General features: G+C 37.7%; 1 protein-coding gene across 12 annotated transcripts in view; it reads right to left on the bottom strand.

Annotated features, from left to right (window-relative positions):
* Positions 1-23350, bottom strand: part of Bltp1 (bridge-like lipid transfer protein family member 1) — a 209922-nt gene that overhangs the window by 8301 nt on the left and 178271 nt on the right. For 11 of the 12 annotated variants that reach the window (XM_058583669.1, XM_058583667.1, XM_058583668.1 and 8 more), the window contains 16 exons: positions 23111-23326; positions 20764-20944; positions 20016-20217; positions 18234-18395; positions 17581-17720; positions 16308-16509; positions 12580-12780; positions 11670-11849; positions 9519-9656; positions 8540-8797; positions 7487-7637; positions 6950-7107; positions 6630-6822; positions 6000-6217; positions 1742-1993; positions 523-726 (listed from right to left, as the gene is read on the bottom strand). In XM_058583669.1, the coding sequence (XP_058439652.1) occupies positions 523-726; positions 1742-1993; positions 6000-6217; positions 6630-6822; positions 6950-7107; positions 7487-7637; positions 8540-8797; positions 9519-9656; positions 11670-11849; positions 12580-12780; positions 16308-16509; positions 17581-17720; positions 18234-18395; positions 20016-20217; positions 20764-20944; positions 23111-23326 (3056 nt within the window). The remainder of the gene's footprint in view (positions 1-522; positions 727-1741; positions 1994-5999; positions 6218-6629; positions 6823-6949; positions 7108-7486; positions 7638-8539; positions 8798-9518; positions 9657-11669; positions 11850-12579; positions 12781-16307; positions 16510-17580; positions 17721-18233; positions 18396-20015; positions 20218-20763; positions 20945-23110; positions 23327-23350) is intronic. The other variant, XM_046458461.2, reaches the window with a different exon arrangement.

Here is a 23350-nt window from a genome sequence, read left to right as displayed (position 1 = left end):
TCCCTAGTCTCTCCCTTCCTAATCTCAGGGGAAATAGGATTATCCTCTTCCATTAGACAGAGTACACACCCACCATAAGAATGAAATAATCCACACTTTGGAGATGGCACCAGAAGATCTCAGAAATGACTGTCTCCCAAATTAACAAGTGAATTACAACTCCAGACAGAGCACACATGGAATGCAGCCTTTGAATCACCATTTTAAAAGCCTCTCTTAAAAGTTCCTGCTGATGAGCAGAATCACAGCCTTTGGCTTTCTCCTTTGCTAGCAAAGCAATGAACCGTCTTTTTTTTTTCCCCCAAAAGATAAACAAGAATCATAAAATAATTTGAGCCCATGAAATGTTACACTACCAGGTCAGAGGTTCATGTACCAAACAGTCACCATGTTGACATAAATAAAAAGTGAGAACTGTGTAAAGAAATGAGAGCTCCACCTCCTCTTAAGATTCTAAACACAGTCAACCAAACACCAGAAGGAAAACACAAAGGAAATCCCTCTCCAAGACAAGCTGTTCACCTTCATTCCTGGTGGCTGTAACATAATTGAACCATTCTTTCACACTTGCTACTCCATGGGGTGGATTTTCATGGCGACGCCGTGTGATCTTGGTTATTGTTGCCATAGGACTTTCCAAGGCACCACATGGTTTGGTAACCATGGTGTTATGGCCCAGATGGAAATCCAAGGTTTGTACAATATATGTAGAATGATCACTAGAACCTAGAACAAAAGAAAAAGGAAACTTTTTTTTAAAAGCTGTTGATGGACCTTTATTCTTTTATATGTGATGTTGAGAATTGAATCCAGTGCCTCACACATGCTAGGCAAGCAATCTACCGCTGAGCTATATTAGATTTAAGAAATAGTGGCCTTGCTATCTTGTGGCCTCAGAGCAACAAACTTAAAATCATATGAAGACAGGGAAGGCCATAAAATGAAGAATAAATGAGAAAAAAAAACAAATAATTCTTTTAGTTGCAACTAGATTTATTCCCAGTGAGATGAAGAGTATCAACCATTTTTTTCCCCTTTCATCCTTCATCATTAAGAACCACTGAGTAGAAAAAAAATCAAAGTCCAAAAGAACTGGGTTTTATCACTGTAATTAGAGAGGTAAAAGCACAGCCTTCCCTGCAAATTTTAAAATATAGTCTTTAATGGCCAAGAATTTCTTCATCCTACCATGTTTGATTTTTTTTTTTTTGCAGGGGGTTACTAGGGATTGAACTTAGGGGCACTTTGCCACTGAGCCACATCCCCACCCCCATTTTGTATTTTATTTAGAGACAGGGTCTCACTGAGTTGCTTAGCACCTCATTTTTACTAAGGCTGGCTTTGAACTCACGATCCTCTTGTCTCAGCCTCCCAAGCTGCTGGGATTACAGGCGTGCACTAACACTGATCTTGTTTTAATAGGAATACTTATAATACCTATTATCATGACTAAGGCCATACACAGCAGCACCAACTTTAGGAAACAGTAAGATAGCAAGATCAGAAATATGTCATTGACATGTTCCAGACTTCACTGATACACTGGCAATGAACTCCTTAACATTCCAGGTACATGATAACACACAGAGATGGACTTCAGAAGTATTAAAAAAATAGACAAAAGATTTGAGAATGGAAAAATGGTTTGTTATTTATAATCATATCAGAAAATCATAGTCTGGAAAAGTATACACAGGTATACAGATGCACAGAAAAATATCAAAAGTATATGTCAGTTTACCATCTTCCCAGATTTTCTGAGCCTCAGTCCAAAAAGCAATATTTGGTTCTTCTAAATGAAAAAGGGCCCAGGATTTTGAACGGAAATTTGGACCATGAAAACAAGCCAGTGTCATATGATTTCCATGTAAGCTCATTGATCCTCCAAACTGCATTCCATCTTCCGGTAATGGGATCTGAAATAAGGATATGTGGCATCCTGATACCACCTTCAATACTCCAGGCCAATGTCGATGATGAGCTGCATCAAGCACTGCAACAAAACCAAAAAACATTGACCTTGAATTGCCTCATAAGCATCCTGGATGGACCAGGCAGGCAGCAGGTGGCCCCTTTCTACAGATGAAAGTGACTCAGATAATGAATGAAGATACAACACCGGGCCATCATTAAGCAAAAGTGGAAAAGATGCTACATGAGGACGGACAGAACCAAGGAAAGCAGTAAACTGCTAACAGTAATTACAACTCAGATTTCTATAATGATTCACGATTTACAAAGTGCTTTTGCAAAATTCTCACACAACAACTAAAATAATTCTATAAACTCAGTATTCCACCTTGACCTTTCAGTGAAGAAGCAGGACTGTGGAGAGTCCAGTTCTGCTGTTTACTCTTCCTCACCCTGCCTACTCTGCTTGAAGTGAGGCTAGGAGTAGGAGCATAGGGAGCTTATTAGAAATGCAGATTATCAAGTCTATTTCATGCCTACTGCTTCAGATCTGCATTGTAAAAAGGTTTTAGATGCAAATTAAAATCTGAGATGCACAAAGCAGACACCAAATTCATATTTCTATTTTCCACTTATTCTAGGATGTTCTTTTTGCTTGTTCCCCACACCTTTCATATAGGATTTAATAAAGGATCATGCACTGTATTTAGTTTTCTTTAATCTAAAATAATTGCCTATACCTGATGATTGTTTTTCATAACAAGGACATGTTATAGAACATCCCCCAATTGGTAAATGCCTGGTATCAACACTAGTTTATATAGGGATTAGAGGACAATATTAATGCAACCACAAGAAAGACACTGACAAAAATCTAGAAGTAGGGTATTCTGAAGGACAAGTAGCCAGGTCCCTTTAACAAGCTGGGTCACACAAAAAGCAACCTTACCAAATGAGAGAGTAAAGGAAGAGAACAACCAGATCCAAACTTATATCTTGAACTGGATATACTGACTTGGGTGGACCACTTGTAAAAGGATTTTTTTTTTTTTTTCAGGTCAGTCACAGAAATTTGAATGTGCCATAGGACATACATAATAAGCAAAATGGAAAGTTGGAGACTGTTAATTAGGAAAGGGTAATAAAACAATATTAATGACATTTTTGTAAAACGTATACATAGGTACATAGATGCACAGAAAAATATCCAAGTGTGTGCTCTAAATTGTTCACAGAGTCAATTTGTGTGTGGAATACAATGTTTTCATTTTTTGATTGTAGTTTTCAGTTTTATTTTTTCAATGCTCATATAATACTTCTGTGATAAAAAGTTATTAGCTACTTGTCCTACAGAATACCCTACTTCTAGATTTTACCACTTTTTCCTTTTACCACTGTTAGCCCAGTTAAAGTCACCATCACCTCTTGCTTGGACTCATGCAGTGGCCGCCTTAGGGTGGAAATAGGAGTACACACTTAACAATGGTAACTACTGAAACCTCTCCTTACTGCCACTCTCAACTGCTCCACACATGGCCAGAATGATGCTTTTAAAGGCATATTTTAAGAAGTGAAAATACATATGTTCAAAACTCCAACAGCTTCCAATGACTGATGACTGACAATCCTGTCTGTGGTCAACACCTCTGAATTCATGTTCACCATTCTCCTCATTGCTCACTGGCACTTGCCACAGTGCCTGCCTTAATGGTTTTCAAATGAACCAAGTCTGTTCACATGATAGGAGCTTTAGACCCTCCATGAACCCTGTGCCAAGAACTTTCTTCCTCCAGATCTCAGCTTCACTCTTTCATTCATTCACATTTCTACCAAAATTTCACTTCAGAACAGGCTTCCCTGATTGCCCATTCTAAAGTAGCTATCCTTATATCTTAGCATTTTCTTTTTTTAAAACATTATTTATTTATTCTAATTTGTTATACATGATGGCAGAATGCAATTAATTTCATATTAAACATAGAGAGCACAATTTTTCAAGTCACTGTATACAAAGTATTTCCCCACCATTCGTGTCTTCATACATGTGCTTAGGGTAATGATGTTTAACTCATTCCACCATCATTCCTACCCCCTTGCCCCCTCCCTTCCCCTCCCTCCCCTTTGCCCTATCTAAAGCTCCTCCATTCCTCCCATGCTCCCCCCTCCATTGCCATTATGAGTCAGCCTCCGCATATCAAAGAAAACATTCAGCCTTTGGTTTTTTGGGATTGGCTAACTTCACTTAGCATCATATTCTCTAACTCCATCTTATTTACCTGCAAATGCCATGATTTTAGTCTCTATTTCTATATTCTTCCCTTTGTTCTTTTCTCAGCACTTCTATCTTAAATTATTTCATATATTTAATTAGCAAATTATTTATGGTCTGTCTCTCCTATTACAATATAAGCTTCATGAGGGCAGGGATTGTACCTACTACTAGATCTCTTGTGACTAGAACAGTACCTAAACACGTTTTTTGCTTAATAAAATATTTGCCAATTACTGAATTACTGAGTGAAAAATATTAATCTAATATCAGTTAATAAATCCAAACTCAGCTATTTTGAATGCACAGCCAGTGTTCCAAACCAGAGCATGACACTGTCATAAACAATACTTAGGGGCATGGGGTGGGCAGGACTGCAGATGAGCTGTGACAGGGGAAGGAGACAATAAGGACAATGACTTCCCAAGTGGCCTCTCACTCACTGGCAGGTAGGAAGTCAGTCTCTTTCTGAGTAAACGGGATAAAGAGCTACAGGATACTTCCTAAATATGGCTTATACATTATTATTATTTTTAATTAAGAATACAATGTATGTTTTTGGTGTGTTTGGTATGATAATTGTATTTATGTGGGTTTGTCTCTGTGTCCTCTATTCTGTACCATTGGTTTACAGGTCTATTTTGGTGCCAACACCATGCTGTTTTCATTACTATAGCTCTGTAGTATAGTTTAAGGTCTGGTATAGTGATGCCTCCTGCTTCACTCTTCTTGCTAAGGATTGCTTTGGCTATTCTGGGTCTCTTGTTTTTCCAAATAAATTTGGAAAGTAGATTGCTTTTTCTACTTCTATAAGGAATGTTGTTGGAATTTTAATTGGAATTGCATTAAATCCATATAATGCTTTTGGTAGGATGGCCATTTTGACTACATTAATTCTTCCTATCCAAGAATATGGGAGATATTTCCATCTTCTAAGGTCTTCTTCAGTTTCTTCAGTGTTCTGTAGTTTTCACTGTATAGGCCTTTTACCTCTTTTGTTAGATTGATTCCCAAGTATTTTATTTTCTTTGAGGCCACTGTGAATGAGGTAGTTTTTCTAATTTCTCTTTCAGAGGGTTCATCACTGATGTGGGAAAAAGGTACACTCATACATTGCTGGTGGCACTGCAAATTAAAGCAACCACTCTGGAAAGCAGTATGAAGATTCCTTAGAAAACTGGGAATGGAACTACCATTTGATTCAGCTATCCCACTCCAAAGGACTTAAAATCAGCATACTATAGTCAGGCAGCCACATCAATGTTTATAGAAGCTCAATTCACAATAGCTAAATTGTGGAACCAACCTAGATGCCCTTCAATAGATAACTAGATAAAGAAACTGTGGTATATATACACATTGGAATATTATTCAGCATTAAAAGAGAATAAAGTTATGACATTTGCACGGAGTTAGAGGATATCATACCAAGCAAAGTAAGCCAATCCCAAAAAACAAAAGGCTGAATTGTTCTCTCTGAAAAGTGGATGCTGACTGACAATGGGTTGGGGGAAGGCATGAGAAGAATGGAGGAACTTCAACTGGGCAAAGGGGAGGATGGGGGAAGGGGCATGGGGGCAGGAATGATGGTGGACTGAGATGGACATCATTACCCTAGGTACATGTATGACTGCACATGTGGTGCGACTCTACATCGTGTACAACCAGAGAAAGGAAAGTTGTGCTCCATTGTGTATCATGAATTGAAAGGCATCCTGCTATCACGTATAACAAAGTAGAAAAAAATAAATTGAAAAAACAAAAAGAATACATTTAGTGAAAGATAAAGCATATACAAAAAATTAATTCTAATTCTTACATTGTTCTTGTGAACTTTTCTCTAGGTTGTTAGTCACTGTCTTTGGTGGAAGATAAGGAACTGGTCCCCAAGTAGACAGAGCTCGTTTGCTGGTGTCAAACTGTTGTGTGAAAAATTCCTGGAGCTTCATGCCTATTTTTATCAGGTCTGGTGTTGTTGATCTTGATATCATTACTTGGAAAATATCCCATTTCAAATCTCCATGGACAAAAATCTCACTAGAACATAAAACATAATCTTTATCATATATCCCACAGAAGATAACTTAAACATATAAGAAGAATTATCTTTCCCACCCAACTTTTTCATTTGTATTAGTTGCATAATATAAAACTGTTCTGCACAACATATGAAGTGCCTGTGTTTTTCTCACTGGGTGAAAAAAAATGCATTAAAAACAGTCACAAAAGTGTTCAGAGCTGGGTGTGATGGTGCACACCTGTAATCCCAGCAGCTCACGAGGCTGAGGCAGGAGGATTATAGGTTCAAAGCCAGCCTCAGTAACTTAGTGAGAATCTAAGCAGCTTAGCAAGACCCTGCCTCAATAAATAAAAAGGTGTGGGGATGTGGCTCTGTGGTTAAAGACCACTGAGTTCAATCCCTAGTATTTAAAAAAAAAGAACAATATACCTTTTATCAGTCATGCTTGAGTCCAGTGTGTTATATAAGTTTACTTTCCATTCATCTTGAAGCTTAAGGTCAGCATTGCTGAAGATGCCCATGAGGATACTTGAGCCCATGTAGTCCACACGAGCTTCAGTGGAACCCATGGTAATCTGAATTTTGTGACTGGGTTGCTGATTTGGGTGTTCAGAAATATGAGCTAAAATAAAAACATAATTACTTTCCACAGAAACATTTATGGGAAAACGGAAAAATCAGTTTTCAAAAAGCATTTTTCAATGTAATTTTTAAAAGTATGCTACAAGAGTCGAGAAACTTCAACATACCAACCATCTCCAAAGCATTGACGTCAATGGTCCCTCCAACTACTCCTCCTTTAGAATCTAACTGTGACCTCCCCAGCCCAACAGACATGCTGATCTCCCGATCGCGATTACTTCCCACTGACAGACGACCTTGGCTCTTCAAACCACTAGTTGTCCAACTGAAAAAAGGAAAAAGCATTGTTAAAGAGATGGTTGCCAATATGGTAAATTAAAAAGGGAGTCAGATTAATAAATAAAAGATTAAGTTTGACAATGAAACAACAGTTCTTAAAAAACTATTGGTAACAGTGATGGTGAAGCTTTCTTCCTAGGTAGAAATTGACTCTATTTTCCTTATAATTTCCACCCCCTTTTGGAACAGGTTTTGTGCTGTTTTATACTGTGGTATCCTTACAATAAAGCCATTTTCAGGATGAAAGCATTTGTATCTCTAGCTGGTGTCTGCACTGTCTCAAACTCTTCAGTACTACACAAAGGGTGGAGCTGCTTTACTCTGAGGACAATGACAACGACTGCATTTCTCTCTTGATAGCTTACGTGGTATTTCCCATCACGTTACTCATATTCATTTGCACGTTCAGTTGTTTCAAGTTGATGGCAAACACGACAAGTGTCTCCCACGGGGTCCCTTGCTGGCTTGCTGCTTTGTTTGATTTGTTAACAGGAGTTGATGTTTTCGAAAGTGAATCTGAATGAAGATAGAAAAATGAAATACATGTTCGCTCCTATATGTGCCAAGTCCATTACAAAGCAGAAACCGTTCTCATCTCCATGATCCAAAGGGAAAGATGTGACATTCCTATACTGAAACCTAATGTGGATTAGCTGTCACACTGCCTCTGAAGTAACAACACGTTTGTGAAATGCTTACCAAGCCCAGCAACCTTGCTTCTTGGAAGCTTACAGGACTCTATGGCCCGCTTCACAGCAGGAATGTGGCTGTGCGCAGAAGAGGAGCACACACCACTCATCACCCTCGGGCTTTCTTCAGCAAGGAGAAAAATCCTACAATGCTGCTGTCGAATAGAGTACTCAACAGCAGGGACCGTTCTGAAATGCAGAGGCTGGCTGGGAACCTGCCTTCTGCATTCAAAGTAACTCAATATGTAAAAGAAACCCTGTACTTGCTCATACCTAATCTGACCTGGTGACAGAACTGCATCTCCCATTTTTATATGTTGAGGTACAAGTACAAGGCCACAGCCCAGTACATACAGTTTTAAAAAGTACTGATTGAATGAAAGAATGACTAAACAAATACAAGGATTAACTTTTAACATCCAAGCATCTTCTGGGAGTTTTATGAGACTATAGGTGTATTTCTGAAAACTGTGCCATGTGGAACACACAAATATAGTCTTCCTCTCTTCCTAGTTCCTTAAGGAGCTACAAGCCATCTATTGATCTCTTCTGCTGGCAGAACTTTCAAGTATTTGGTATTTGTTGTTTCTGTGGATTTTTTCTCCCTAACTTCTTATCATAAAAGCCTCAAGAATGCATCCCCCACCAACTGGGGCAGGAGTCTGTGAGTGACTAAGATTTTTATCTGGGAACACTGGAGGGCTACTGTAATAAAGAGAGCAGTGTCACCTCTTCGAGGAACTGAAGAATCAGACACACTTCTTGACCTTATGGAAGCAGGTGATTTCAGGCTCTGTGCTGTAGTCCCTGGTGACATGCTGCTGTTCGTCATATGCTCATTGAATACATTAGGTGACTGAGGCATGTGGGTGAAGGAGGCTGACTGGCTTGGCTGTTCCCACGTCCTGCAGTAAGCTTTTCTTGATGATTCCGGGGAAAGGTGCTGGCTTACGCCTTCAATGGAATCAGGTGTTCCAGGCCCAGAAGCTAGTGCAAGAGTGGAAAACAAAAGCAAATACAAAAGTAACAGAGCAAAGTTACTATGTTATCAAATAACTTAACTCATCCACCATCTCTAGCCACATTACACATTCCTTCTAGTTCCCCATTTGGCAAGTAGATGGCAATTTACAGTTTGTAAAAAAAAAAACAGTACTGAATTCTCACATAACTCTATGAAAAGTGCAAAGAGGTCTTCTGGGCCCATTATACAGGTGAGGAAATAGACCCAGTCCTAGCATTTCTTGTATTTTCCACTATATTAGGCTAAACATATTCTACACTTCTACAAATCTGCTTAAGCAAAAACCTACAACACTATCTTAGAACAAGAGACAAGCGAAAGCATAGCAGCAGCATGTTCCCAACACTTTTTTGTTTTCCATGCCTTAAATAACCATAATTAATTTGGATAGTTAAAAAATATATTTCTGCATTTCCAGAGTTTATAATGATTACAGCATAATTATTATAGAATATAAAATGTCAGCTACACTGTGATTTGAGAGGGCAAGACTTCTGTTTGATTCTATGGTGCCCCTGGTACCTGACATGTTAGAAGGGCCCAACAGATGGTTTTCGAATGCCTGACTGCATCACATGGTACAACTTACCAAGGAGGACAAAGTTTCTGTCATCAAGGATGGGTCTTACTACTATTATAACCAAAATTAAAAGCAACCTAATTATAGCCACACAACAAGCTTACTTGGCAAATTTATTGTTTGATCTCCAAGGAACAGACGTCTTGCAATACTTCTTCTATACCAGGCTCTCGGAAATGCCAGAATTTCACTGAGGCGGCGCATATCATATTTAAAGGAGGCAGACCCTATATCACAAACAGCTAATACATGAATAAAAATTGTTAGAACTTACAGATTTCCAAGACTTTCAATATTTTTACATGGAGGGTATCAGATATACCATACAGATGAATTATGCTTAATTTATGAAAATATCAAATTATCAATTTATGAAATATCAAAATAAGCTATATATTATGCTTAACAAGTTATTATATCCTTCCACCAATTATAGAAATAATGCATTATGGGACTATTAGCTCCACTTCCTCTTTTAAGGTGATAGCAAGTTGGATTATATTATCACTGTCTTGATGTTCTCAGAAAACAGTCTCAGCCAGCTTTCCACTTTAATCTAGGACTTATCTCAAATATGCAAAATGTACCAACAGGATGAGCTAGGATATCACCTTCCTCAAAGGGACCTGCAACCTAAAGAGCTGTGCGCAGGGACCATTAATTTCCTTCTGGAGGGTTCTTCTCTGAGCACTCCACTCCTAATGTACGTGTTCCTCTTCCCTTTCTGCAGCTTCTGCAGGACACATGTGCCCACGAGGCCCTGAGCCAGCCTTGGCCCCAGCCACTCCAACCCAGCCCCTTATATGTCCCACAGGAATTCCTTCTTTTCTGTCCATTTTATTTCAATCTAAGTTAGTGGTATCAATACCCCTTTTAAAAAATATTTTAGTTATAGATGGACACAATATCTTTATTTTATTTATTTATTCTTATGTGGTGCTGAGGATTGAACCCAGTGAATCACATGTGCTAGGCAGGTGCTCTACCACTGATCAATTTCTTTTTGATCACCTGGGCTTAAAGCCTGAGGCTCACCATCCCCTCCACTGCTCCTTAGCAGCCTGTCTTCAGGCTGAAGGTTCTCCTGCATCCTCCTGAGCCATTCCCTGCTCTCCGCTCTCACTGCCACAACTCAGGCTTCCATTTACTATTGTTTGGTGAGATTCAATAGCCTCAAGCAATCTTTCCCCTCCTGTCTTTCTTGCTACCACAAAACTCTCTAAGATCATCCCATTTTGTAAAAGCCTCTAATGTCTTCTCACTGCCAGGATCAGAACCTGATTCCTAATGATCACCTTCCAAATTCTGATCTTGATCTACATTACTGACTCTATCTCTATCCAATCCTTTCTCCTTTTGGACCTTAAATGATGAGTTTGCCCTGTGCTTCAGTCACAGCAAACAAAGTATGCTCCAAAGGCATCCTATTCTGATTCTCCTGTGACACTGAATACTGTGTTGCTTCCTTTGAGAACATTTCTCAACTTTCCAGGTCTTGCCCCAGTATCATTTCCTTAGTGAAGCCTCCCTTAATCACACATAAAAGAGAATTTATTGTTTCCTCCTCTTTGTACACACCTCTGCTATAGCATCACTGTCCTGTGCTGCTGTCTGTCTGTCTGCATGAGACCTTGCTCTACTCATGCCTGCTCCCCAGCTGCCCAGCAGAGTGCCTGGCCAACAAACCCTGTGGAACACAGGCTTGGTGTTTGCTGAGTGAAGACTGGGTTGCATGCACACATCACACTGAGATCAGTAATCACAGTTTTCTGATTTTTTCAAAATATTCCATATGCATTTAATTTAAAATACTCAAGTCACAATTTAAAGAAAATGAGTGGTCTCCCATATACTATACTATAGCTAGTGACTAAGCTGGCAACACCCATGCTCCCAAGTCGAGACCCTGATACCAAGGAAATGTTTTAAGCATTTACAATTAGAAAATCCAACGAACAAATGAAAAGTCAGAAATGTTACCAATTCATGGTAGAGAGGAAGTGAAGAAGCATTTCAGTTATCTAATCAGGCCTATTTTGGCTTTGCCTAATGTCTTTTTAACTAAAAACGACAGTGCCAATACTGCCCGCACTGATACACTTGAAGACAGCACTGGGGTCTGAGCCCATTTCCCCCTGAGTTTGCCTTGCCCTAAAGCTTGCTATTAAGCATGTTTCATATTTAAATGGTGAAAGCAGAGGTCACTATTAATTCTGGAAAACAATACCTTAATTAAATTTTAAAAAACTATATACCAGATATATTTATTAGCGTAGTGTCCATTTTGCTTGTAGACTTGCTTATAGATTGGCTTTCAAAAAATGAGGCACCTCCTGAACGCCTTATTCGAGACAAACTCACTTTCACAAATTCAAGGTTTATACTGAGTGAGTCTTTTCGACCAGTGACTGAAGTGGGCTCCTCATCCACGTTACCTAAAAAACGACAACAAAAAAACCCCACACCTATATACACACAAGGTCATCCAGCTAGATGAAGCCGATCCCCCACACTGCAGTATGCCATCAACCCCAATCACTTAGATGAGCTAGTGGCTGTGGCAGAGCATCAGTGTCCTCCCAGCAGGCGCACAGAATGAGGGACTCTCAAAACCCCTCCTTCAATGGCAAAAGTTGGAACTGACATGGAATGTGTGTCTTCATTATCTGTCCAAATGTAATTGAACCAATCGTAGCAAAATCTTATGCATTTTTAGTGTTTCGACTGCACTTGAAAATGTCATTAAAATTTAATTTCAGTAAATAATTGACTTAATTAATAATTCTCATTTTAAATTAACAAACATGACCGAGGCACTTAAAATTTTTACTTTATTAAGAATATAGTTTCCCGTACAAATGTGGATTTGGTAAGATTTAAACATAACACGTAAGCTCTAATTTCTGAGTAGATTACTGTACTGTGTAGAAAATATTTTCAATTTAAAATCCACATATAGTTAATTTACTCAAATTCTTTATTTCATATTTCTACAAGATGTGAAATAGGGACAAAATTAATATTATCAAATAGATAAAATATAAAAAACTTCTGATCTTAGTTTATATCCATTATTATGATTTATGAAAAGAAAGCTTGAAAAGCCTGAAAAAGCTTTTGAAAAGATGCTACAAATTTGAAAAAGATCAAACATGCATAGTTTACCTAATCCTCCTGATCCAGGTGTGAGGCCAGAAACAGCAGTTTTTTGTTTCCCTGCTCCATACGGATGGAACACGTACAGGGAGAAGTCGGACATGCACGCAGTGAAGCTCAAGCCAGAGGAACTGCTGCTGGAGATGGTCAGATCCGACTGACTACTGCTGTGCCGACTTCGGCCCAGAGGGCTGCCTAATCCTGATGAGCCTAAGGTGAACAGAAAAGTCCAAAGTGTCTTTAAGCCATAACAATCTTAAAAAGCTACTTATTTATTTTCAAGATACCAAACATGACAGGAAAATAAAATGGAAACCTTCAAACGCTAATGTATCAATAGACTTAAATCCCTAAAACAAAATGAGGACTTAGACATATTTTCCCTTGACTTTACAATGTAAATCAAGGCGGGTTACTCTGTTCATCTTTAAAACAACAATTAACATGTGTTTCTGGCAGATTATACAGTTTCCTATTTCTTAGCTCCACTGGAAAGAGGCAATGGAAGAGCCCCAGAGTTGAGTTTAAGCACAGAGGGAGAGCAAACTGGGAAAAAATCCATATCATATAGCTGGAGTCCACATTTTAGTAGCTAACAGTGGTCTAAGTACAGGACATGCAAAGGCAGAAAGTAAAAAAGCTCTTTCTCTTAGACATTTACCAAGGAAGGATAGGATAATTCCAAATATGCTTTAAACATGAAAATATGAAACAATACACCATATGATTTGGTTGATGACTCCAAAATCCACCTCCAGACCAGACTTCTTTCTGACTTTCCAGAGTTCCTTCCAATTTTCCAAAGTTGCCAAAGGTCCTTCCTGCATCATGGACTAGTAACTCTCCACCTGCAGAGCTCAGTCCTCCAACCTTCTGCTTGGCTGAATCATATCTGCTTCACATTTCCACCTAAAATGAGCTTGTGTGCTTGGCTCTTATCTGTCCCTTCAGCAGGACCATCTCAATTAGCTGTGTTCTGTGTGTACATATAATTCTTAGCACTGACCTGCACACACATTCAGTAAAGATCCTTTCAAGGAAAGGATTTCATCACACCTACAATTTACTCTCATCATCATTCCTTACTGAATGTTTTTATAAAATGAGGGGTGGCATTTCATTTTTGTTATTTTCTAAAGCAACCTAAAATGCAGGCATAAACAGAGTTGTTGCGTCATGGTCCTTTCTCTATACATTCTTGGCACTGTGTGTCTGTACAATACTCCTGTAATAATTTCAGTGCTTATGACATTGTCACGAAGAAAGGTGAACATTCTAAGAGAAATAACCTGGCACTTTTTACAAACCCCTCCCCCATGGCCAATAAAGCAATATAATGCAAATTAATATAATAAAAATCCCATTTTACTCCATCACATTGACAATGATTAAAGATAAAAGCTTTGGGAATAGTACAGTGAGCTTGATATTCTCACACATGTGTTTTACTGGACAGTAAAACCTATCACTTAAAAAATGTTCACACTGTCCAACACAGAAATTCTCCCTTTAAAAATTTGTTTGTAAATATTCGTATGCAAAAATGTTCATTTAAATATTATTTTTAAAATTCAAGTAAAACAAGAAACCCAGGGAATCTCAAACATATCATCAAAATTATGGGATATCAACTAGCCGTTAAAGTTACTTTAGAGACAAATGTTTTGTATTTGGGGAAAATGCCTCTGATATTTCAAATTTTAAAGAGTAATATAGAAGAAGAAACCATATCTCACTTTTGCCTGAGAAAAAAGATAACATCCTTCCAACAGTGTGGGAGAGTGAGTGGATGAGACACAGGTAACCTATGATCAAGGGCTGGTACTTCCTACTTTCATTTCATTGGTAATAATTCTGTTTTCCCCATTATTTTATAAAGAGTAATTACATTTATGAAAATATGGTTTAAAAAGCCAACACTACCACTGTAACATCTCACAACCGCAGAAGAATTTCAATCTAATGGGTGACCAAATAGCAAAAACCTTGCTTCTAGGAAATCAACAGTTTAGTTTCCTTAATTTGTTGTAAAAACTTTCAAAGATTCACACAGCAAAACAAATGTTTGTTTTAACCCTTTCCCCAGTATTGTGGGTAAATACTAGAGACAAAGCATTTTCCTATTGATGCTTGATACACTATTTGGGTAAAGTTCTGAACCTAAGATAACTGCTCAAAAAACAGGACCCCCAGTTTGTTGTTGTTGTTGTTGTTGTTTTCCTTCAAAATCAGAAAGCTGTTTCCCTCTCTGTGGAGTTTGGTGATATAAATCATGGCCTGTCTGACTCCCATGGCTGCATCTGTACTGGTAGCTACTTGTGCAAAGGTGCAGGCCAGGATGTTCCGGTTGCTATGGCAACAGTGGCCAGGGGTGGCTACATGCAAAGATGTGTGGCTCTATCAGTCAAGGCCTTGAGTTCAGCACATTGTCCAGGGGATAGAGGATTCTGAACAAAACAAGATGATCCTAATGTCTTGCCAGTCCTGCGTCCTTCAGATTACCGGCTTTGCTGAAACTTTCCCATAATTAACCTTTTGATGAGGAAACTATATAATAAACATGCTGAGCTATCTCAGAGTCAGTCAAGCTTCACCAGGGCTTGGTCACCCACCTGGCCCCGGCTTTTTCTCCCTAGGTGTGTCTGTTTGTCTTGTCTTTATCCCCCACCACCCCTCGGGTTTCTGAATTAACGGCGTGCTGGACGTGGCACCTCTCCCCTGTCTTCATGCCGTTCTCAAAACTGGAGAATAGGTTTTTATACTTTTTACTCTAATGCATGCTTTCTTGATGTTGACATTACTGACATTTGAGACCAGATATCTCTCTGGGAGGGAGGAATTGTGGTGACACTACAGGGCATTTAAGCAGCACCCCACTTCCCCACTAGCTTCAAGTCAAAGGCTGTAACTAAGAAAATTCATATTGCCTCCCACACTGCCAAACATCCCAGACCCCGTTACGAACCACTGTGCAAACAATATTTCCTATCAACTTTCATTCAATCTGGTCTCTTGCTTTAAAAATGTTCAGTAAATTCTTTATCATTTACATTTGTGACCACTACATAATTTTTAGGGTAGAAATGGCACTGAGATTTTACTGAGGTGTATCTATCTCATCAGGAAATCATCAGTCATATTTTAAAAACAAAAGTTTTGGGGCTAGTAAAGTGCTTGCCTCACATGCACAAGGACCTCCATGCCCAATTCCCAGCACCACAAAAAAACAAAAACCCCAAAAAACCACTTTTGATACAACAAACAAGAACCAGACAACACAATTTGCCATTTAAAAAATATGTTACCTAACACAATTTTGACACAGCATGATAAGAAATCTTTATAAACAACAGTATGTCTCTTATTTTCCATTTGTAACATTGACTATTCTTAAATTAAAATCTAACTTGGCATCAAAGAAAACTTTCCAAACTTTGAATGTGTGATGACATACTAGTCACATCATAGTGCTTATAGTGTGTACATTTAAACCAAAACCAAAATGCTATCTAATTGCTACTTAGCTAAAAACATAAACTAAACGGTACTCAAGTTCTACTAACACATGAAGTATACTTAAAACTTTAGTCTACTATATATATATATATTTTTTAGAAATATTCTAATTCTTAAATAGTCTCCTTTTCAAAATTTAAAACATGTTAATTACTATTATAACATTGATTCAAATGTCATATTTGGCTTTATACCAGAGAAATAAAACAATGTTTGCTTACCTGGTATTCCAGTTTTGCTAGCAGAAGTCTTTGTTCCACTCTGAGGAGCAGTGCCCCCGGGGGACAAGGTCTCTGTGGGATATGCTGTACCCAAAGTCTCCAGTTCCCCTCGGTTGGAGGAGAACACCAAGTCCAGGGACGGCAGCTTCAGCATGCACTCTACTCTCGACACTGGCAAGCAGCTAAACTTGATCTGCGAGGGCTACCAGCAGCAAAAAGCCAGAAAAGGTTTCCAGGAACCATATAGTTAAAAAGTTTCCTGTTGGACTCCAGATGTCACATTCAAATTCCATTCTAGTCCACTCACACCAAGCTTATCATGTCTACTCATTTGACACTTACAAGGGTTATGTTTAACATCATCACTTTTTCAGAAACATGATCCACGAGCCAAAGTATATTCACAAAATGGTGTCCTTTTTGAAAAGCTAAATATCGGAAGAGTCATCTCTGAGCAACATTTAGACATCGAGATAATTCAGAACTCTTGAAAATATTTATCCTTATGTTACACCTGCTCTTAATCCAGTCTTTTAAAAAAGAAGTAATCTCATTTATATTAAAATTTGAAAAAAAACCCACCATTTTATTAGTAACAAAGGTTTTATTTACCCTAAACTCTTTACTCATGTGTTTTCTTCAGACCTTCAAAAAAGTGAGTGCAAACCTCCAGAATTACACACTGAAGACCTTTTGGCCTACCGCTATTGTAAGAAACAGCTGGAACAGATCACCTTCAGCATTGCTTTTCTTCTTTAGCTTGATTATAAAATTTTAGTTGAGATAAACCAAACTGAGAGGTTTAGAGGTTTTCAACTCCTCCTCAATAATTTTACTTCCAAAGGAGTAAATTTGCTAGGACTGTGTTTTAGAATAAAATATTAAATAAAATGACCTAACTCAGCAGAAATCCAAACAAAGGTACTGTTGTGACCTTATATCTTAATAGTTTGTATCACATGGTAAGAACTAAATGTGTACAATAAAAAGGCATAAAATATTTTAAAGGGATTTTAACGTGTATTTAAATTTTTGCCACAAAAGTATGAGATCTAAATTTGAAAAATCCAATGATCTATGAAACATTTCAGAAACAAAGTAGAGTTACACATAAAATTTTACATACTTCTCAAAGTTCAGGCAAACTCTAAACCATCATAAATTTATTAAAGGTCCAAAAGCCTATGGCTAAGAAAACTTCAAAGGGAAATAATGTTGAAATAAACTTAAGGAAAACATTTTTCTTTGAAAAGCCATAAATGAAGCTTATCACCTGAACTCGCACATACACCACGACATCCACAGGGAAGGAAGAGTATGCTGACGTTGAGGATGACACTAGTGATGTTGTTGACTCTTCCATAGGATCTGGTATTTCAAAATGCCCCATGTCTTCATCTTGTGAGCTAACAGCTGTTAAAATATTTAGTTTTAAGTTTTATTGTTTGATCAAGAGCCAACTATTGTAAGATTCTTTTCTCTTATATTCATTGCTCAGCTCAGAGGCCAGAATACCCAGAACGTTTGCTTTTGAAGCTCACCATTCTATACATCTTCCCCTCCTCAAACCTCTTGCTCAGTCTCCCAAAGAAACTCCCCTGCCACTCAAAGTACACAAAGGAAATAGTTATTATACCTTTGCCCTCAAGGACACTCTAACGTAGAACCTGAGGTTGTTTTTGTGGACCTTGTCATCCATTAGCTATGGCCCTGGGGAAATCATAAAACCTCATAGGACTGAACCATTTTCATAAGGAAATGAGGATCAGATCATCTCTCAGGGAATTTTTCAGCTCTGTAATTCTTTTATCTATTTAATTATAACTGAATGTATTGTAATATGTAATAGCATTAACAAACACTGCTAAGCAATGGGGTCCCAAAACACAGGTAACAATGAAGTGAGTACATAAGGATGGTGCTTACCTGTATAATTCCTTTCGATTGGAGTAATTGGGATTGTTTCTAGAGCCTTCTCCAGGAAGTCCAACAAGCAGGGACTAATAACCATTTCCTCTGGCAATGATTGAAGTGCTACCCAGGCATAGAGCTTGGCTGTTTTTACTCCTCCACTTCCTTTTCCTTTGGCTAAAACATTTGTAAATATTAGGTACACTTAAGGAAATTTAATAAAATGTTCCAATAAAAGATATGAATTTTGTGATACAGCAGAATTATATGACAGTTTAATCAGGTAAAGTACCTTATTTAAAAGCACAGAAGAAAACAATAAAAATAGCAGGTTGATGGAAATGATACATTAATGTTAGAATACAATGATCATTAATGATGCACAACACAATGGTTATTCTTACTTGCTCTAGGTCACAAATTCTGGTTCAATTTTTCAATTTTATACTTTGCTATGTTTTTGGTTAGATTAGTCCTTTTGTCTATTTAAGAAGATACAGAGAAACTTGACTTACAATATTTAGTGGCAAGTAAGGAAAAATGTCACTATTTTCAGGCTTTCCTATGCTTAGCCTGTATGCAGTTATAAAGCTTCTTAACATATGATGCTATCTTTCTTTCATTCTTCCTTAACTAAATATTTCCACTTCGGTAGAATGAGTAGGAATATCTAATAAAGACTTAGCTTAGGTTTCCACTACAAACATTTACTAGCTGTGTAAATTTAGAACAGATGTTCACAACCCAAGCCTTAAATTTCCTCATTTATAAAACAGGATTCTAATATTTGCAATGAATACAGATGAGACTTGGCAACTGAAAAGTGATATAAAAATATTAGGCATTGTCATCATGATTCTTTACTGACTCGTAAAAGGTTCATATATCGAGTTGTCTTCCCAGTGACAAATGTTTGGTAGTCCCTCTTTTGGAAATTTTACCATGGATCTAAGGTATCATTCGTGTGCTATGTGGTAGGCAGACTCCAGGATGATACGCAACTATCCTTGCTCCCAGTGTTCATACCCTTGTTCCCTCACTAATGACCTGTCTCATCAGTAAGATTGCAAAAGTGATGTTGTACGGTTTTTGAGGCCACACCATAAAAGATATTGCACACTGAGCCCTGCTCTCTTCTGGATCATTTTTTTTTGAGGGAGATTAACTGCAACGTCTTATAGACACTCAGCAGCCAGGAGAAAGGCCTCAAGGCGTGGAATCAAGGTGCCTATTAGCTGCCACATGACTAGAACATAATGGGAGCAGATTCTCCAGCCCTAGACCCCATTCAGGTGACTGCAGGCCTGGACAACATCTTGACTCCAACCTTATGGAAGACCACATGTCAGATCCCCCAAGCCAAACTGGGTGGCATTGCTCATCAATAGAAACTGTGTTTGAGATTATAAAAATCACTAAATTTGGGGTAATCTGTTATCTCATAACAGATAACTGATAAATGCAGTTAAATCAAATTGTCTTAAATTATTTGTTTGATAACTTACCAGATCTCCCAAATCTGAACTACACAGAACCACTCTTTCCTAAATATATACTGAACAAAAATTTGAGCTATTGAACTACCTCAAGATTAAAACTGATGTTCTAAAGTAACATCAAATTTGAGAAACAGCCACAAATAGTTGGCCCAGATTTCTATCTGTGAATTTTGCACAGTCATTATTTACAAGTCTATGTTCTTTTCCTTAAATGTGAATTTGAAAGTCTCAACAGAGCAAGTAGGATGACTGAAAATTAAGAAAAAAATGATTAAAAAGTAGAGTATATTCTAAATACCTGAGGGGAGAGGTGGGGGTTGGGGAGGAAGTAAGGTGTTAGTCTTGCTCTGGACAGTGCAAGGTAAAGGAGGAGAAGGAGGAGATGTCGCGCTATCTTTCATACCATACAGCTTGGACTCTTTGGAGAGTGTTCTTGGCAAGGAAGACCCTCTGGAAGCATTAGGTGATTCAGTCTTTAGAGTCTTAGAATTGTAGTGCAACTGTATTGAAAAAAAGATACACTTTCAAAATTGAAACAGTATCAGATGAGGAAAAACCATGAAATATAAAAAGGTAGTAGAAAGAACACTGGCTCAGGAGTCCAGAAACGCAGTTCTAGCTTTTACATGTGAGATCTGCAATCCTGGAAAGACTATATGCCTTTTATTTTTAAAACTGGAAAGATCACTTTAGATCGTTAGAAGTTCTTTTCAGTCTAGTAAACTACAGTTATATAATTCTAGAATCTAAAAAAATAGTTGCTCAATAAAGTTGCACTAGGCAAGGTTTAGCAAGTATGATATGATACTGATATTTAAAAAAAGATAACTTCTCTCTGCCAAATTTTCATGGAAAAAGCTGTAGAGATGAAGCCTATAACTTAGATGCTCTTATGTTCAGAATACATTTTAAGCAAAAAAAAAAAAAAAAAAAAAAAAGTCAGAAAGTCTCATTAATATCCAGAGAAAAAGAAGAATATAAATAATAGAAAAAAAGTACCACTGTCATCCACTTTGATCTCTTGTCCTAAACATCTAGGTTTTTACCTTCACATCAACTCCAGGAATGTAGAACACTGTTGTTTCCAAGTCACTGGGCTTGGTCTGCAGAGAGGATGGCACTTTCTTGCCAGTCATTAGATGGGTGGTGGAAGCATAATTAGTTTGAAATTTCTTCTTTTTTGAAGGAGAATCCTGATCTAAGCTCCTGGAACTTCGATCATAACTCCTATGTGGGAAAAAAATGTTTTATCTTTTTAAAAAAGGACACATTTATCTCCTCCTCTTTTGTCAAATAGAAAATAAAATGCTATCCTCCATTTAAGAAGCAAAAGTATGCTCATTCCATAGCCACAGGGGGTAGTGACTTCTTTCCTAGGGTCACAGCTGTTTCATTTGAACACATCAGGCTGAACCAAACGACACTGCCCATATTTATATAGGCTGAAAGCTAATTATGGATTAGTTTATTCCAATAAAAGTCATTCTTTTTATAATTACTATTACATCTGTAACAGATTTTAACTGTTTAAAGTTTCTATTTTGGGCTGGGCTGAGGTTGTAGCTCCGTGGTACAGTGCTTACTTAGCATGTGTAAGGCACTGGGTTTGATTTTCAGCACCACATATAAATAAATAAAATAAAGGTCCATTGACAATTAAAAAAAATTAAAAAATTTTAAAAAGTGTCTATTTTCTCTCATTTTTATAAAAGCTTAATTAGATAATAAAAGGCTTTTAAATGTTTTGCTTATGAAAAATTTCAAACAGTAAACAGGACAGTTTACAAAAGTGAACATGGTATAATGAAATCCCACATGCCCATTATCCCATTTTGACAGCTGTCAGCCTTCTGCTATTCTTGTTTTTTTTTTTTTTGTTGTTGTTGTTTTTTAAATAGTTCATTTTTAGATCAGGGAAAAATGTAAAAAAAAATAATCTAATGTTAAATCTGTTTATGTCATCATTAGTTAATGACTGGAAGCAAATGGTAAAATTACAGTTATACCCTGAACTCAGTCCAGCCTAATGAGGCCTTACTGCACAACTGTTTTCCAGTCTTTCTTATTTCCTTATGAACTCATCAAAACTCTCACTAATCCAGTGTTGAACTGTTCTTTAAAATAGAAATATACACAGTACAAGGACAGACACTAAAAAATTCATGCTTATTTAAAGAAGAATCATAAAGGTACAACTATTTTAATTAACAGATTTGCCAGACTCTAAATCAGACATTCACTTCCAGTTGCCAGAAAATACTATGCATTTAATTTTTTAAAATTATATGTTATGCAAATAATCACTTGGCCTCTACAATTATGATCACCTACTTTTATTTATTTATTTATTTTTTGCAGCTTCTTTTTTTTTTTTAATTTTTTATTGTGGGTTATTCAAAACATTACAAATTTCTTGACATATCATATTCCACACTTTGATTCAAGTGGGTTATGAACTCCCACCTTCACCCCATACACAGATTGCAGAATCACATCAGTTACACATCCATTGATTTACAAACTGCCATACTAGTGTCTGTTGTGCTCTGCTGCCTTTCCCATCCTCCACCCTCCCCCCTCCCCACCTCTCCCCTCCCCTCCTCTCTCTCTACCTCCTCCACTGTATAACCCTGAGGGTCTCCTTCCATTACCATGCAATTTCCCTTCTCTCTCCCTTTCCCTCCCACCTCTCATCCCTGTTTAATGTTAATCTTCTTCTCCTGCTCTTCGTCCCTACTCTGTTCTTAGTTACTCTCCTTATATCAAAGAAGACATTTGGCATTTGTTTTTTAGGGATTGGCTAGCTTCACTTAGCATAATCTGCTCTAATGCCATCCATTTCCCTGTAAATTCTATGATTTTGTCATTTTTTAATGCAGAGTAATACTCCATTGTGTATAAATGCCACATCTAGCTGTCAGAGAAATGCAAATCAAAACCACCCTAAGATACCATCTCACTCCAGTAAGATTGGCAGCCATTAGGAAGTCAAACAACAACAAGTGCTGGCGAGGATGTGGGGAAAAGGGTACACTTGTACATTGCTGGTGGGACTGCAGATTGGTGCAGCCAATTTGGAAAGCAGTATGGAGATTTCTTGGAAAGCTGGGAATGGAGCCACCATTTGACCCAGCTATTCCCCTTCTTGGTCTATTCCCTAAAGACCTAAAAAGAGCATGCTACAGGGACACTGCTACATCGATGTTCATAGCAGCACAGTTCACAATAGCAAGACTGTGGAACCAACCTAGATGCCCTTCAATAGACGAATGATCACCTACTTTTAAAATCTGCATTTTGAGACTGGGGGAAAAGGTGGGTGTAATTCAGTGATATGTGAATAGATTTTCTAACACATGAAGTCATATGTACCTCTTTCAATCAGCTTCTTACCTTCTCAAACTTATGTCATCATGTTCTTGTAGAAGGGTGGTTGGGTGGAGTACACATTTTCCACTATCAATTTCAACCCGTATATCAAGTTCAAAATCAATATTTCTTTCAGTAGCTGTGCCACTAAGACTTCGGTTGACTGGTGTTGTTGGCCAGCGTTCCGTAAATAACTGATGAACAGCAGCAAAGCCTGTTGCTTTTTTACGAGAAGTGTGTCTAGAGAAAAAGAAATCTGATCAT

This window comes from Marmota monax, unplaced genomic scaffold (genome assembly GCF_021218885.2).
Source record: "Marmota monax isolate L192 unplaced genomic scaffold, Marmota_monax_Labrador192_F-V1.1 WCK01_AAM20220418_F8-fsc00378, whole genome shotgun sequence".
Lineage (NCBI taxonomy): Eukaryota > Metazoa > Chordata > Mammalia > Rodentia > Sciuridae > Marmota > Marmota monax.
This window is presented reverse-complemented; position numbering and strand designations above follow the sequence as displayed.